At 40.7% G+C, this 16309-nt stretch overlaps 1 protein-coding gene across 2 annotated transcripts in view; it reads right to left on the bottom strand.

The window, feature by feature from the left end:
* Positions 1-16309, bottom strand: part of myo1d (myosin 1D) — a 567195-nt gene that overhangs the window by 367456 nt on the left and 183430 nt on the right. For both annotated transcript variants that reach the window (XM_059955714.1, XM_059955715.1), the window contains exons 14-15: positions 9457-9589; positions 2068-2234 (exon numbers count right to left, since the gene is read on the bottom strand). In XM_059955714.1, the coding sequence (XP_059811697.1) occupies positions 2068-2234; positions 9457-9589 (300 nt within the window). The remainder of the gene's footprint in view (positions 1-2067; positions 2235-9456; positions 9590-16309) is intronic.

Below are 16309 nucleotides of genomic sequence, written 5' to 3'. Positions count from 1 at the left end.
GCAGCAGGCAAGAGGCCACACAGTAATACAATATACACACTAGGTCACAAATGTTTGTTACCAGAGCCCGAGTCTACAGGGCGCATCTTGCAGGAAGAAACCTAGTTACCAGCTGTCTTCCAGTCAAGTAGCAGAATATGAGCTGGCTGACAGAGGAATTGTCAGGCTACATTAGTATTATTTTTGCCAGCGAAATGCCTGGGACACAGGAAGCTACAAAAGCTTACCCTGCTGATGAAGACAGTGTCCTAGCAGATGAATCAATGGATGCTTCATCAAGAGAAGAGGGGATTTATAGCCTCTGCCCTCAACATCAGCTAATCTACAGATATGTTAAGAGCAAAAGGACTGCAAGGAACAAAATTGTTCCTCTAGAAGATGAGGCTTCATGCATGGGGGGTCATGTATAACCAGCCTTACAGGTTTTTGAGGAAGTTGATGAAGGCAAGGCAGTGGATGTTGTCTACATGGACTTTAGCAAAACCTTTGACAAGGTCCCAGATGGGAGGTTGGTCAAGAAGGTTCAGTCATCAGCATTCAAGATAGGCAGTAAATTGGATTAGACATTTGCTTTTTGGGAGAAGCCTGAGAGTGGTAGTAGATGGTTGCTGCTCTGACTGGAGGCCTGTGACTAGTGGAGTGCTGCAGGGAAGTGTGCTGGGTCTGTTATTGTTTGTCATCTATATCAATGATCTGAATGCTAATGTCGTTAACTGGATCAGCAAATTTGTTGGTGACACCAGGATTGGGGGTGTAGTGGACAGTGAGGAAGACTGTCAGAACTAGCAGCAGGACCTAGACCTGCTGGAAAAATGGGTTGAAAAATGGCAGATGGAACTTAATGTAGACAAGTACAAGGTCTTGCACTTCAGTAGGACCAACAAGGGGAGGTCTTACACAGCGAACGGTAGGACAATGAGGAGTGCTGTAGAACAAAGGGATCTGGGAATACAAGTCCCTAATTCATTGAAAGTGGTGTCACAGATAGATAGGGTCAGAAAGAAAGTGTTTGGTACATTGGCCTTCATAAATCAAAGTACTGAGTACAGGAGTTGGGATGTTATGTTGAAGTTGTGCAAGACATTGATGAGACCTAATTTAAAGTATTGTGTGCCATTTTCGTCACCTACCTACAGGAAAAGTGCTCATTTGCACCTTATTTGATGCTCATCTGTACCTTATTTGGTTGAAATAGCACAGAAATATACAAAGGTGTTCCCAGGTCTGATGGATCTGAGTTAGATGGAAAGATTGAACGGGTTTGAACTTTATTCATTGAAACATAGAAGATGGAGGGCTACGGGCCAGGTTAATGGGAGCAGGTAGTTTAAATGGTTTGGCTGGTACAGACTAGATGGGCCAAAAGTCCTGTCTCTATGTTGTACTCTTCTATGACTCTAATCAGTAAGAGGAAGATGCCCCCCCCCCCCTTTACCCTGGGGCAGTCTACAAAGATACAAAGATGCGTCAGCCTGTTGCTCAGTACCAAACAGGATAGACATTTAATCATTTTTCTCAGTTTACCTCATTTATTCCCTTCCTCTATGGTCCCATCGATTGGGGTGGGTGGGGAGAGGAGGGGTGAACACATCACATCAATTGCGAAAATGTGGCAGGTGCGCATGCAGTACATTGATTGTGCAGTGAATTGATTGGGCCTCCTAAGCACGGAGGGCCCTCGCTTCTGGTCCAGGCTTTTGAGATTGCATGTCTTTTTGTCTGGACAGGCCTGGTTTGTAGCCCCTGCACTGCAAGTTGCCCAGTGTGTACTGTGGCTAACATGACTCAATAAATATGCTTAATCATACTATACCACTCATTTTCTCATCATGCATATGCAACAAATACTACTTTCCAAGATCCACAGATTGAGTCTTAACATTTTGAAACTAGAATATCCACTGTCCTAAACTACACAATAAAAAAATAGAGGGAAAGAAAACAAGGACATAATTTTTCATATATCAGTGCTTGTTGGCTTAACAGAAATGTGGCAATGTTATGACTAATGCATAACTAGTTATCTGGCCTTAATCAAAACGTAACAACTTAGTCAAAAATCTTTACCTCTGCAAGAATCTTTCATAAGTCAGTCTGTAAGCAAATCCTGCCCTTCGAACACGTACATTTTCCATTAAACCTAAATATTCCACCTGGTGCTGGCAACGTTGCTCATCAAACAGCAGTGGAGATTTTAGCTCATTGGGCTTAATACATCGAACATAGTAAGGCTCCTGGAAAACAAAATGAAATCTATAAATTGACATCCTTAATATGTAATTATGATGGCATACATTGGATAACAGATGCACTGTGCAAACTGTATTTGATGTATCATAGCAATACCTTAATATTGTGCAAAAATTTGGTTTGCCTTGCAATTAAATACTGATCAGTACATGTGTGTAAAACAAGAATATGTACTCCAAAGGTAATATTGTAATCTTAAATTACTTTCACTCTCCCTACAATAGATACCTTCACATGGCACTGAGTTTGACCCACAGAAACGTTAAATGTTTGTAGGTTGATGTGTTTATCTGGACAATATTGCACAAGTTCAGTTAGAATCACCAAAAGAATTTTACAAAACCACTTGTTATATGCTACTGAAACACTATAGATATTTTTAGCATAATTAAGCTTTAAGAGTGTACAAGTTCATGGTCCACTCAAGTCTGCTCCCTGCCTTCTTTAGTGAATTTGAAAATGGAATTGGATTATTACTTTTGCATGTACTGAGAGACAGTGGAAAAACTTGTCTTGCACACTGTTCATACATATCAGATCATTACAGGCAGAACAAGGTAAACAATTATGGAATTAATAAAGTTTAACAGTCACAGAGAAAGTGAAGTGCAGGCAAACATAAGGCATGAGATCGAAACAAGATAGATTGTGGGGTGAGGAGTCTAACTTATTGTACAAGGGAAAGATTTAATAAAGGCAGAATTGAAGGTGTGGCCTGGTGGCATGTGCTTTCAGGTTTTTGCATCTTCTGCCTGATGGAAAAGGTGAGAAAAGAGAATTTCCGGGGTGGCTGGAGTCTTTAATTGTACTGGCTGCTTTACTGAGGCATAAAGTACAGAGTCCACAAAAGGAATGCTGGTTTCTGTGATGTGCTGAGCTATGCCCACAACCCCCTGCAGTTTCTTGCAGTCACAGGCAGAGCAGTTGCTATACTAAGCCATTGTGCATCCAGATAGGATGCTTTCTTTCGTGCATTGATAAAAACTGGCAATGATTGACAGAGCTTGCTGACTATTTTCTAAGCCTCCTCAGGAAGTAGAGGCTTTGGTGAGATTTCTTGGCCATGGCATCTATGTGGCAACTTGAAAGCCACATCCTCAACTCTCTACCCCTTACTGATGTAGACAGGAAAAATGGACACCACCCTCCTTTCTAAAGTCAATAACCAGCCCTTTTGTTTTGCTGACATTGAGGGAAAGATTGTTGTCACGACACCATGTCACTGAGCTCTTTAACACCATCCTGTACTCCGACTCATTGTTATTTAATATATGGCCCATTGCAATGGTATCAATTTTAAACTTGTAAATAGAGTTACAAGGGGTGATTGATAAGTTTGTGGCCTAAGGTAGAAGGAGTCAATTTTAGAAAACCTAGCGGAGTTATTTTTCAACATAGTCCCTCCTACATTTACACACTTAGTCCAGCGTTCTTGGAGCATACGGATCTTGGACCTCCAGAAAGTGTCCATAACATGGGTGATTGATAAGTTCGTGGCCCAAGGTAGAAGGAGATGAGTTATACAGCTCTTGTTGCATGCACATGCAGTTCAACTCTTTGAGTGATTATGCAGAAAGTTTGAAGTTAATAACTCATCTCCTACCTTAGGCCATGAACTTATCAATCACCCCTCGTTGAGCAGAATCTGGCAATACAGTCATTAGTAAACAGGGATTAGAGTAGGGGACTGAGGATGCAACCTTTAGGAGTACCAGTGTTTAGAATAATTGTGCAGGAGGTGTTGCTACCTATCCTTACTGACTGTGGTCTGTTAGCCAGGAAATCAAAGATGCAGTTGTAATGGAAGGTGCTGACTCTCGTCCAGAGATTGGTGATGAGTTTGCCTAGAATTATGGTACTGAAGTCAGATCTGTAGTCAATCAACAATAGTTTAACATCAGTGTCTTTACTATCTGGATGCCCCAGAACCAGAGAAAAGGCAACTGCCATAGACCTGTTTCTGTGGTAGACAAGTTGCATTGGGATCATAAACTATAAGATATAGGAGCAGAATTAGGCCATTTGGCCCATTGACTCTGCTCTTGCTATTTCATCATGGCTGATCCAATCTTCCTCTCAGCCCCAATCTCCCGGCTTTTGTTTTCTTAACTGTGCAGAGGAACAGAGAGATCATGGAATCCATGTAGGGTGGAGATGGCTAATATCAGAGGGCATAAGGTCACTGGCGGAAAGTACAGGAGGATGTCTGATGTAGGTTTTTTAAATACAGAGTGGTGGATGCATGGAACATGCCGTTAGGGATGGTGGTAGGCAGATAAATTCTACCTGTTGCCCTGCACATTTTAAAATTCACCGACTTTACCCTGCTGCCCAAGATTCCTCTCTTTTCTATCAAAGATATCACTAAATCACCTGTATCTGCAAACTTAACCATTTTTCTCTGTATCCATAACTAAATTGTAAAAAAAAAAATATATATATATATATATAAATAAAAAACAGGAAAATTCTTTGCACCAATCCTTGTGGTACACAAGAGATCAAAGTGTTCTAACCCAGAAACAATGCAAACTTGTTTTCGATATAGTGGGGTGGAGCTGTTGAGATTCTAATCTCTTGTAAAAGTGCTAGTTTGCAGACAGAGTCAGAGGCATTCCGTCTCAAAAAGTAATATATGGATGACTAGTCTGTGTCTCTACCTGCGTCCTTGCAAGTCACTAAAGTATTGCAGTAAATAAGCATCAACGGGCCAAGCCTGGTAGATTTAAGATAAAGATGACTGCATTCAAAGATGCCAGTGTAGAAAATAGTTCTAGATTTTTTGAGCACCATTGATATGGTATGGCTTGTCTGTTACCATTTTGGAAATTTGCTATTAAGGTCAATGGAACCAATTTTCAGAAGTTGATTACATTTATGCTTCTCTAAACTACATGGTTAGCTCATGCAGCTGAGTAACAATTTCAATCGCACCGGATCCTAAACTGGCATGGGTCATTTAATAGTTAATAAATTGCAACCTGATCCCAAGAAATTGTTTAATTGAACAAGATGACAGTAGACTGCATCCAGCATTTATAATCCAAAAACTTCCCTTCAATCAGTCTGGGCGATAGACATGAGTGATTCACAATCCTTAAAATCAATACACTTAGAACCTTCAGGTCCAATAAGCCAGGAAATTATTCATTAATATGGAGCTTCCTCTCTAACAAAAGGATGGCAATTTAATTTCAGATTTTAAGCATACAATGTTTCCTCTTGACCAAACTGTGCCCATTATTAACAAAGAATTTTCTCTGGCACTTTTCTTTCTATTTGTCAATGAAGAATTTGATTTGTTAAATTCAAACCAAATACGGTTGCACTTCTTTGATGTTAAAATGAAATATCCAACAATGAAATTTTTGAATGCTTCAGGGAGAGTTTTTAGACAAATTCTGTTCCATTAATAATTTTGTGCACTGCATCTAAGCTTATTAATTTAACATTATTGAATTTTACAATTAACTAAGGTCTTAGGTGGATGTGAAAGACCTTATCTTGCTACTTCAATGGAGAACCCTTTCAAAACCAGTCTAGTTTTTAAACCCTCAACTATCATTAAGGGTTGTCTTTTTGGGAGGCTGTTGACACTGAAGATGATCTGCCTTCACTCCAACTTGAGGAATGGAAGACAACTGAATACAAATTATTTTAATCTTGGATGGTATTTGTAAACTAGCTAAGATGCAGACTTTACAGGTCAAGGTTTTCATTCACTAGCAAGGAAATCTAAGGTAATTTGCAGTTCAGACTTTTAAGAACTGATTTAGTCCACATATGTAAACATGGATGTGTGCGCACTCATATTTCCTTGTTCCACCCACACCCGGATTGCATCCTTGCTTCAGTGCCTCAGTCTTCCACCCCTCAGGATCACTTTTTATGCCCCATCACGGCTTCATTCAGTAATTCACCTCTTTGTGGGCTCTTACTCACTTCACTGACCTTTGCCAAAGATTTCCCCTGATTTTCCTCTAAGTATTCTACAATATTTCAGCTGCCAACTGCTCACTCTCACCAAAGTCTAAATGTAGAGAGGGGTAGGAGTGTGGAACAAGCTGCCATCTGACACGGTAAATGCAGGCTCACTCTTAAGTTTTAAGAATAAATTGGATAGATACATGTATGGGAGAGGTCTGGAGGGTTATGGACTGGGTGCAGGTCAATGGGACCAGCGGAATAAAGTTGTGTCAGGCTGGAAGGGCCGAATGGCCTGTTTTCTGTGCTGTATTGTTTTATGGTTCCATGTAAAATCTCTGAGCTTATTCCAGAAGATCTCAGGTGATCATTTGGCTGTCCACCTGGTTATCCTGATGTTGGTAGATTGTGATCTCCCTGTGATTTGGGGGAGGGCTATCGGAGATGGAGACAGATTCATCCTGCAAGATGGGAGCATCTCATAAACAGTTTTCAGAAAGACATAGGGCACTCTAGCACTATACTTAAACTTGGAGAACCTGAATCTCTGTACCACCTAGCATTGTGGGATTACCTTCACTGCACAGACAGCAATATTTAAAAATGAACACCACAATCTAAAGGATAATTAAGAATGAACAATAAATCCAGCAATCATTTACCACCGGAATCTAATCAGTAGATCCTTTTAAATTCCCTTCAAGTTCTTCATCAGGCAGAATAACAAATATTTCAGCACCTGACATGTCATCTTAGCAGATCAAAACATTAAATGCTGGAGTACATGATAAATTTTCCTTGGTTTGTAATCAGTCTAAAATGAAGTCACTTAAAAATCATGTAATTAGAGAAAACACCCAACTCCAGTGAATAAATTGAAGAACACTAAAAGACTTCTTTTAAAAAGTTGTTAAATACAGAGAAATAGGTGTAAATTGAACTGCAGTTTAACCCTTATATACTATTTATATTCTATACCTTCACAGTATGGTCCAGGTCAATTTTGACCCGTCCAAGAATCCCCTCATAACAAGTGTCTATACCAAATTTTGAACCACAGATCTATTTAGAATGTATAAATAACCTATCTGACATTAATAAATGGGTGATTAATCCTTAATTAATGTTTCAGAGATCTAAAATCCATTTCAATAGATATGGGTCAAATTTGACCCGGAACAGACTCAATGGCATCTGTACAGAAGTATAAAATCTTTAAATATTTTCATTTTTGTGCATTTTGGGTCATGTTAGGAAAAGTCATTAAATTTCGGCTAAAAAAATGGCATTTAGGGTGTTTTTACTGCTGTCAAATGTCAAAACGGGTCAAATTTGACCCAAACAGTATGTAAGGGTTCTTCATCTTCGGGTGTCCATCGGAATCCGATGACGACATCCACTCCTTTAACGGTGAGATCTTTGATGACTATACAGTTCTATCCTGGACCCACAAGTTCTTTTGCAGGTGGAACATGTATATGCAGTAGTGGTGGTGGTAATGGTAGTAGTGATGGCAACCATGGCTGCATTTCTCCTAGTTCTCTTCTACTGTCTTCTGGTTGTTCTTTCCATCTCCAGATCCCTCCAGACTAAGACTAATAGGCACTGGAGAAGTTTTTTCCCTACTGCGGTCACTTTGCTGAACAGTTAACTGCCGGTTAACTGTCGGCTAACTATTACTTGGATTGCACTACTTGTATGTATAATCTATATTTTCATTTATATTTATCATTATTATTGTTATGAGCAGAGAGACAACATCTGCCGGAAGTAAATTCCTTGTATGTGCACAGGTACTTGGCGATTAAAGTTTGATTCTGATTTTGATTCTGAATACGAACCCTGTCCTTACACAACTGTCGCCAAGTGTTACGGTCAGCAGCAACATCCTCCAGGTCCTCAGGTCTGATCTGTGTATGGGTGGAGCATCTGCTCACAGGGTGTGTGTGAAGAGTCGAGTGCAGTAGTGTAGTAGTGCTTGTAGTTCGTGCATGTTGCATGCCACATAGTGCTCTCTGCTTGCTACTCTCTGCTTACAGCTATTGCTGCTGACGAGCCTTCTCAACAGAGAGTGAAAAGAGGAGCCGAGTGTGTAAGCTTCCTCCTGCCAGTACAGTGCCTCTCCACCACCAAGACTCCTGCAGTGCATCCTCGGGGCCACATGTGGAAACTGGGTATCTTACAGTCCCAGGCTAAACTACAGGAGATCTTGGAGCAGCAGTGGGCCCCAGAGACGTGGCGTGCAGGCCCACCACTGTGTGGATATGTCCTGGTTCCCATCAACCATTGTCCCAGCTATGGGTAAATAGCCCCACTGCCTTGTGGTAAGTCTGCTGAGACAAGGCTAAGGGAGCACACCCTGACAGAAAAGCAATGCTCTGGCGGCGCGCAATAGGCGGGCCTTAACAGACCAGGTGCCCGGCAGCCTCCTGCAGCCAAGATGTGGGACCGGTTGTCCTGGGTTCACCCTTGCCACCGGGATTTACCTCAACATGGTGAAGATAGTGCTACTGGGGATGGCGCACCCCCTGTGGCACTTTAATATATTCCTTGCGCAGGTCTCCACCTCTGACCACGGTAAATAATACCTGGATGTAAGGGTTAATACCATAACTGATAAACCCATTCAGTTGATCTCACAGCCAATTAAAAGATAACTGAGATCTTAGAATGCTATTTACTGAGAGCAATTCCATTTTTAAAAGATTCATGTCTCCCTTGCTTTTGGCAGAGTAGTGCAATACTAACATGATCGAAGAACATTTTGTACTTTGAAACATTGCTCCTTCTCAACTGAAATATATTTCTTCCTCTCTACCTATTTGTTAAATATCAATACCTTTGGGGAATTCTGGTAATGGTCATTATTGCAGTTGGGTGTTGGGGATAGGGCTAATTGGTTATGAGCTCCAGCTGCAATGGAAAAAGCAGATACATCAAGGCCTTGGATTAGAACAGAGTACAGTACATTTTCTCTCGATTTACTGGCATCCATTATAACCAAACACACGAGTGATACAGCAACATAACTTCGATTTGATTTTAAATTAACACACGTGTTGCTCACATTGTGCAGGATCATCCAAGCTTCAGTTGGTGCCAATACCATTTATGGTGAATTGAGGTTTAATTCAAAGGAAGCAAATTTTATTCATTTTAAAGCAGAGGTAATAAAATCAAAGACCAATGGCAAGAAATTTCACCTCAATGTTGCTTTCTAAATTCTTATGATGTCAGAAAACTGAGATGAAATTGAAATATTGACATTTATGATTTACTTACTTTTGATTCCAAGTTTTCTACTAAAGCAATCATGGAGTTCTTAAACAAGGTGGCAGCAGTTAAAGGACGTTTTGTCACTTCTGTAATACTGAGTTTTCCCTCCGGCCACATGATCTTCAGTACAGGATTAGAGCTGGTTACATAGATAGTTACAGTTATTCAATCAGATGTTAGAAACACACAAGTGAGACAATAATCACAATCAGAGTGCAGCAAGCACTTAAAAGGCTTGAATGTTCAGATTACTTAAAGCAATTTACAACACAAAAAAAATTGTTCATGTATTTCAAAATCTATACAAGGAATATCTAATACATGCGTTTTATCTAATCTAAACTCTAGGATCTAAACCATTAACTGGACTGTATTGAATAAACTGCAAGAACATGGCAAGTGCACAAGCAGCCCATTGATTGCGCAGTAGATCGACTGGGCCTCCTACTTGCAGCAGCCACTTTTTATTTTGCATGGGCTTTCAAGGGAGCATGCTTCTCATCTCAGCAGGCCTGGTTTGTTGCGCCCATCATGTACCATGGCTAACATGACTTAGTAAAAATGTTAAATCCTACTATTCCATTGTCCTTCATGCTCTGCGTGTACGTAACAGTTAGCGACAAGGGTGGGGCCAAAACAAGAATGGTTGTTCTACTCCAAGCACCCAATCCATTTTGGCAAACTGACCCTTGGAACCTGGCTGCAATGGAAGGCATCCTTCCTGGACCAGAATGAACTTCTACCAATTTTAACACCAGTGGCAAAGCTGGAGGAAGCAATGAAACTCAAGCTGCTCCGCATGCTCTTGGGAGAATTTGGGCAGAAATACTTCGATGCTCTGAGCAAATCTGTACAGAATGAATCTGAACTCGTGGGGGACCCTGGGAAGCAACAGAAGTATCCTCTGTTGATAAAGCCAGTATCCCAGCTGATGAATCAATGGACACATCAGTAAGTGAAGAGGAGATTCAAAGCCTCTGTCCTCAACATCAGCTAATTGGGAAGCCACAGAGAGAGAAGCTACCCCTCTGCAGCATTGCACGAGGGTGTGCTGGCCAATTGACTGCCACCAAGCAGGATAAAATTTCATGAATTTTCTCATTTTACCTCATTTATTTCCTTCCTCTGCAATTCCCATTTATAGCCAGCAGAGGTGAACTATATCAGATTGCTTGCAAGAATATGACAAGTGCAGCAGATTGATTGCATGGTGAATTGATTGGGCCTCCTATGCGTAGGAAGCACTCTCTTTTTTGCGCAGGCTTTCAAGTGTGCATGTTCTTCATCTTTGCAGGCCCGGTTCAATACTTCCACACTATAAGCTGCCCAATGTGTACAGTGGCTAACGTGACTCATTAAAAGCATTTAATCTTACTATTTAGTTGACGTTCTTGCTCCATGCAAATATACCATTAACCATGCACTAAATATCAGCCCTTCACCAACACTATCAGAATCTACTCTGCATATCAATAACCTCTCAACCTCCCTTCACCAACCAGATGAACAAATATTTCAATACCTAATATACTCACTACTTTTTTCCTCTTTGCAGTACTTACTTTAAATAAATCCAAAAAATAAATATATACTTCTGACTGTAATTCAGTTTATTATCTATTGTAATGTACTGCCTCTGGATAACAAATTTCATGACATAACGCCAGTGTTATTAAACCTGACTTTGATTCTGATCCACCTTTAGCAGACCAAAATATCAGATGCTGGAGTGCATGATACATTTTCTTTGGGGGAGGGAAATAAAACTTGGGTTAAGCATATCATTATCTTGAAATAAATTCACTTCCATTATGGCCAAACTATAGGAAAGTTTTTAGAAATAAAGATAAAACAAAGAAATTAAATTTTGTTCTAAATTTGTCCCATCTCTAGACTTACTTTAAATATTGTGACTTGGTGTCAAAATTGTTAAGCCGAATTTCTTGCCAGTAAAGCTGACAATACTTGGGGACACATTTTGGAAGCCTGAATTGTTAATAAAAACTTAAGAAATAAGAGCAAGATTTGAGTGCTCAGTGCCTCAAACCTGCCCTGCCATTTATTCAGATCAAGGCTAACTGTAAACCTCTAACTTCAATTCAGATTCATCTATTTATCACATCATATATTGAAACATACAATGAAATGCATTAATTGCCTTAGCAACCTACACAACCTAAGGATGTGCTGGAGGCAACCTGCAAGTGTTGTACACTTGCTGGCGCCAACATACCATGCCCACCATGTTTGCAGAACACATAAGTAACAACAAAATAACAAGAGCAAAGCAAATCCCATTCCTCCCTACCACCCACTCACCCATGTGCACACGCAGGCAGTCCTCTAACCCCAGCACTCACAGATATTGGGCTTTCAACTTCCCTCGTGGACTCACAGACCCATGGCTCTGGCCATCAGGCATCAATGACCGAACATCCGATTGAACTTTGGGTTTCAATTTTTGGAATCAACCTCAGAAATCATCAATGACAACTAATCAGGACTATTAGTGAGGACTCCAAACTCCAGGCCCTGAACTCCAGACTCTCCATTGACCAAGATCCCAAACACTGGGCCTCAACCTCCAGTCTTGGCAATTTGCATACCTAGGGGGTCACTGGGCCATACACCTCCTGTCCACACAGAGCTCCAATCCCAGAACCCACTGATGACTCATTGACCTCGTTGGGGGTGGCACCAGCCATCACCCTTGCAGGTCTGCCAGCCCAACATTCAACTACAGATGTCCTTTGTCACACGTCCATGTCACTGGCCTTCAAACACAGAGCAGATACTTAAACTCCAGCCTGACCTCCAACTCCCCCACATCCCTGTTTCACAACACTAACCTGACCCCAAGTCTGAGCCATGACTTCAATGGAGGTCGCAGCTCAGCACATGAAACTTTCTACCTTTGTCTTAAAAATATTTAATTATTTCTACTGCTTTTGCCAAAAACGCATGACCCTCTCAGAGAAAATCAATTCATCTCATCTCTCCTGGAATGGGCATTGGCTGATCATTTTAATAAGTTGTGCACACAACATCACCCCTCACTCATCTTCCTGGTAAACATACTGTATATAATGGAAATAGAGTCCTATATTCTCTGTTGAATATGCATGCAGTCATATTCATGATTTAAATGGTAGTAAAGTAGAAGCAAACCTCATTGCAACATTACATGCATGGAATATGTTAGAGAAACCAATGTACAGAGAAATGAGCCATGACTTGCTCCCATTAAAGTACCAAGATAAGTAAAAGATGAGAGATTTAGGTTTTTAACCAAACTACAAATATGTACTGTTATACAGAGGAAACAAAATGGTTAATTCATACAAAACTAAGACATTCTTAATGAGCAACAATGAGTCAATCATCCAGCTCTGAAAAACAAAGATACCCCTGCTCCAGAGGCACCAAAATGAAAAACCATATGTGCAAAGTAATAGTTTAGCAAATAAAATGCACACGACAGACACAAGGGCAAGATAATTTTAAGTAAATCTCAAAGTACCAGCAGAATTTCAATTTTAATTTGGCTTTAATTGCAGGTGTATATCAACTATTAAAACCGTTGGATAAAATCTAATCACAAACTAGAGAAAATCTGCAGATGCTGGAAACCCAAGCAATACACACTAAATGCGGGAGGAAATCTGCAGGCCAGGCAGAATCTAGAGAAAAGAGTAAACTGTTGATGTTTCGGGCCAAAACCCTTCGGCAAGACTGGAGGAAAAAAGCTGAGGTGTATATATTTAAAAGGTGGGGGGGGGGGAAGAGAAATACAAGTGATAGGTGAAACCTAAAGTGGGAGGGCATGAAGTAAAGAGCTGGGAAGTAAATTGGTAAAAAAGAGACAGAAGGCCATGGAAGAAAGAAAGGAGGCGAAGCACCAGAGGGAGGCAATGGGCAGGCAAAGAGATAAGGTGAGAGAGGAAAAAAGGGGATGGGAAATGGTGAAGTAGAATATTTTGGGGGACATTACTGTAATTTCAAGAAATCGATGTTCATGCCGTCAGGTTGGAGGCTACCCAGAAAGAATACAAGGTGTTGTTCCTCCAATCTAAGTGTGGCCTCATCGTGACAGGCCAGGGGTAGGTGCTTGGCAACATGGTCTCCCAATCTATGTCAGGTCTCACCAATATAAAGGAAGCCACACTGTGAGCACCGGAAATCTAGATCACTTTGGTAATTAATAGAAACCAAGTAATCAATTTTTAGTTTCTTCAAAAAATTGCAACTGAATTATGATGACAATAATAGCTGCATGCTTAAGGTCATCCATTGCCATCTCTTGACTGAACTGTGTCTCCCCAGCTTAACCTCCATATCCATTGGTTACCTAGGCACATAATAGTCATTTACCCTATCTATACCCCACATAATTTTGTATAACTTCATGACAACTTCCCTCAATCTTCTACATTCAAGGGAATAAAATCCTAACCTATTCAATCTTTCCCTATAACTCAGGTCCTCAAAGCCTGGCAACATCCTTGTAAATTTTCTCTGTACTCTTTCATTTTTATTTACATTTCTCCTGTAGGTAGGTGACCAAAATTGGGCACAATACTCCAAAATTAGGTCTCACCAATGTCTTGTACAATTTCAACATAACATCCCAATTTAAGTACTCAATATAGATTTAGGAGGCCAATGTGCCAGAAGCTTTCTTGACAACCTTACCTATCTGTGACATCACTTTTAAGGAATTAAGGATCTGTATTCCCAAATCCTCCATTCTACTACACTCCTCAGTGCCCTTCTGCTCACTGTGTAAAACCTACACTGATTGGTCCTCCCAGTGCAACACCCAGCACTTGTCTGCATTAAATTCCATCTGCCATTTTTCATCCCATATCACCAGTTGGTCCAGATCCCACTGCAAGCTTTGATAGTCTTCCTCACTGTCTACTACAACCCCAACCTTGATATCACCTGCAAATTTGCTGATCCAGTTTCCTACATCATCACCCAGACATTGATACAGATGACAAACAACAACAGACCTGATCACTGCAGCACACTACTAGTTACAGGCCTCTAGTCATAGAGGGAACCATCTACAATCACTCGCTAGCTTCTTCCATGAACCCAATGTCTTATGCTTTTTACCACCTCATGATGAATACCAAGCAAATAAACCTTCCTGACCAACCTCCCATGCAGAACCTTGTCAAAGGCCTTGATAAAGACCACGTAGACAACATCCACTGTCTTGACTTCATCCACTTTCCTTGTATTTTCCCCAAAAAACATGCAAAAAGCCATGTTAACCATCCCTTGCATAACTTTTCCCACTACTGATATCAGGCTCACTGGTCCATGATTTTCTGGCTTATTTTTTAAAGCTTTTCTTAAACAATGGAACAACATTAACTATCCTCACATCCTCTGACACCTTACCTGTGACTAAGGATGCTTTAAATATCTGTTAAGGCCCCTCCAGTTTCTGCACTAGTCTCCCACAAGGTCCGAGAGAACACACTGTCAGGCACTGGGGATTTATCCACTCAAATTTACTTCAAGACAGCAAACATCTCCTCCTCTGCAAACTGTATAGGGTCCATGACCTCGCTGCTGTTTTGCCTCATTTCTATAGACACTGTGTCCATCTGAGTAAACACTGATGCAAAAAATCCATTTAAGATCTCCCCCAACTCTTTCAGCTCTAGTCTAATCACCCAGAGAACCAATTTTATCCTTTTTTGCTGTGGAAGCCCTTAGGATTCTTCTCATCTTGTCTACTAGAGCAACCTCTGTCTTCTTTTAGCCCTTCTGATTCCCTTAAGTGTTCTATTGCATTTCTTACACTCAAGTATCTCATTTACTCCTGTCTGCCTATACCTGCTATGAATTTCCTCCTTTTTCTTAACTAAGGCCTCTATGTCTCTTGAGAATCAAGGTTACCTGAACCTGTTCCAATCCACACTTGCCAGATCTGTTCTGATACGATTAAAACTGCCCCTTCTCCAATTGAAAATCTCAATCCGAGACTTTTCTTTTTTTACTTTGAAACTAATGGCATTATGATCACTGGATACAAAGTATTCCCCTACTCAAACTTCTGTCACCTGCCCCAACTCATTCACTGATAGCAGAAACTGTATTGCTCTGTCTAGTTGGGGCTTCTATGTACTGATTAAGGAAACTTTCCTGAACACATTTGACGAACTCTTTGCCAACCAGTCCTCTTACATTATGGGAGTCCCAGTCAATATGTGGAAATATAAAGTCACCTATCACAACCTTATGTTTCTTACAACAATCTGTGATCTCTCTGTAAATTTGTTCCTCTAAATACTGTTGTAATATAGCCTCATTAACATGGTCACACTTTTCTTATTCCTCAGTTCCACCCATAACACCTCACAAGTCAAGTTCTCCAGTCGGTACCGACTGAACATTGCCGTAATATTTTCCCTGACTAGTAATGCCACCCCTCACCATTTAATCCTTCCTGGTCTATCATCCCTAAAACAACAGAACCCCAGAACATTGAGCTGCCAGTCCTGTCCTTCCTGCAATCAAGTCTCAATAATAGCTACAATATCATAATTCCACGTGTTGATCAATGCCCTGAGCTCATTTGGCCTTCGTACAATGCTCCTTGCATTGGAATATTAGCTCATAAATTTAGTCCCATCATGCTTGACCTTTTGATTCCTGACTTTGTATGTAGACTTAACAACTTCCTTCTCTACCATCACTCCACGATATGTTCTGGCACACTGGTTCCCATCCCCCTACAACTCTAATTTATCCCCCCACCTCCCCCCTCGTACCATCCAAAAATGGATTGGAGAATTCTATTTTCACATGCCCTAGCAAATACAACTGGTCAGTAGTTCAA

The sequence above is a fragment of the Hypanus sabinus genome, chromosome X1, assembly GCF_030144855.1.
Source record: "Hypanus sabinus isolate sHypSab1 chromosome X1, sHypSab1.hap1, whole genome shotgun sequence".
NCBI classification, from domain to species: Eukaryota; Metazoa; Chordata; class Chondrichthyes; order Myliobatiformes; family Dasyatidae; genus Hypanus; species Hypanus sabinus.
The sequence above is the reverse complement of the archived record's forward strand: the minus strand, read 5'-3'. Positions and strand labels throughout refer to the sequence as shown.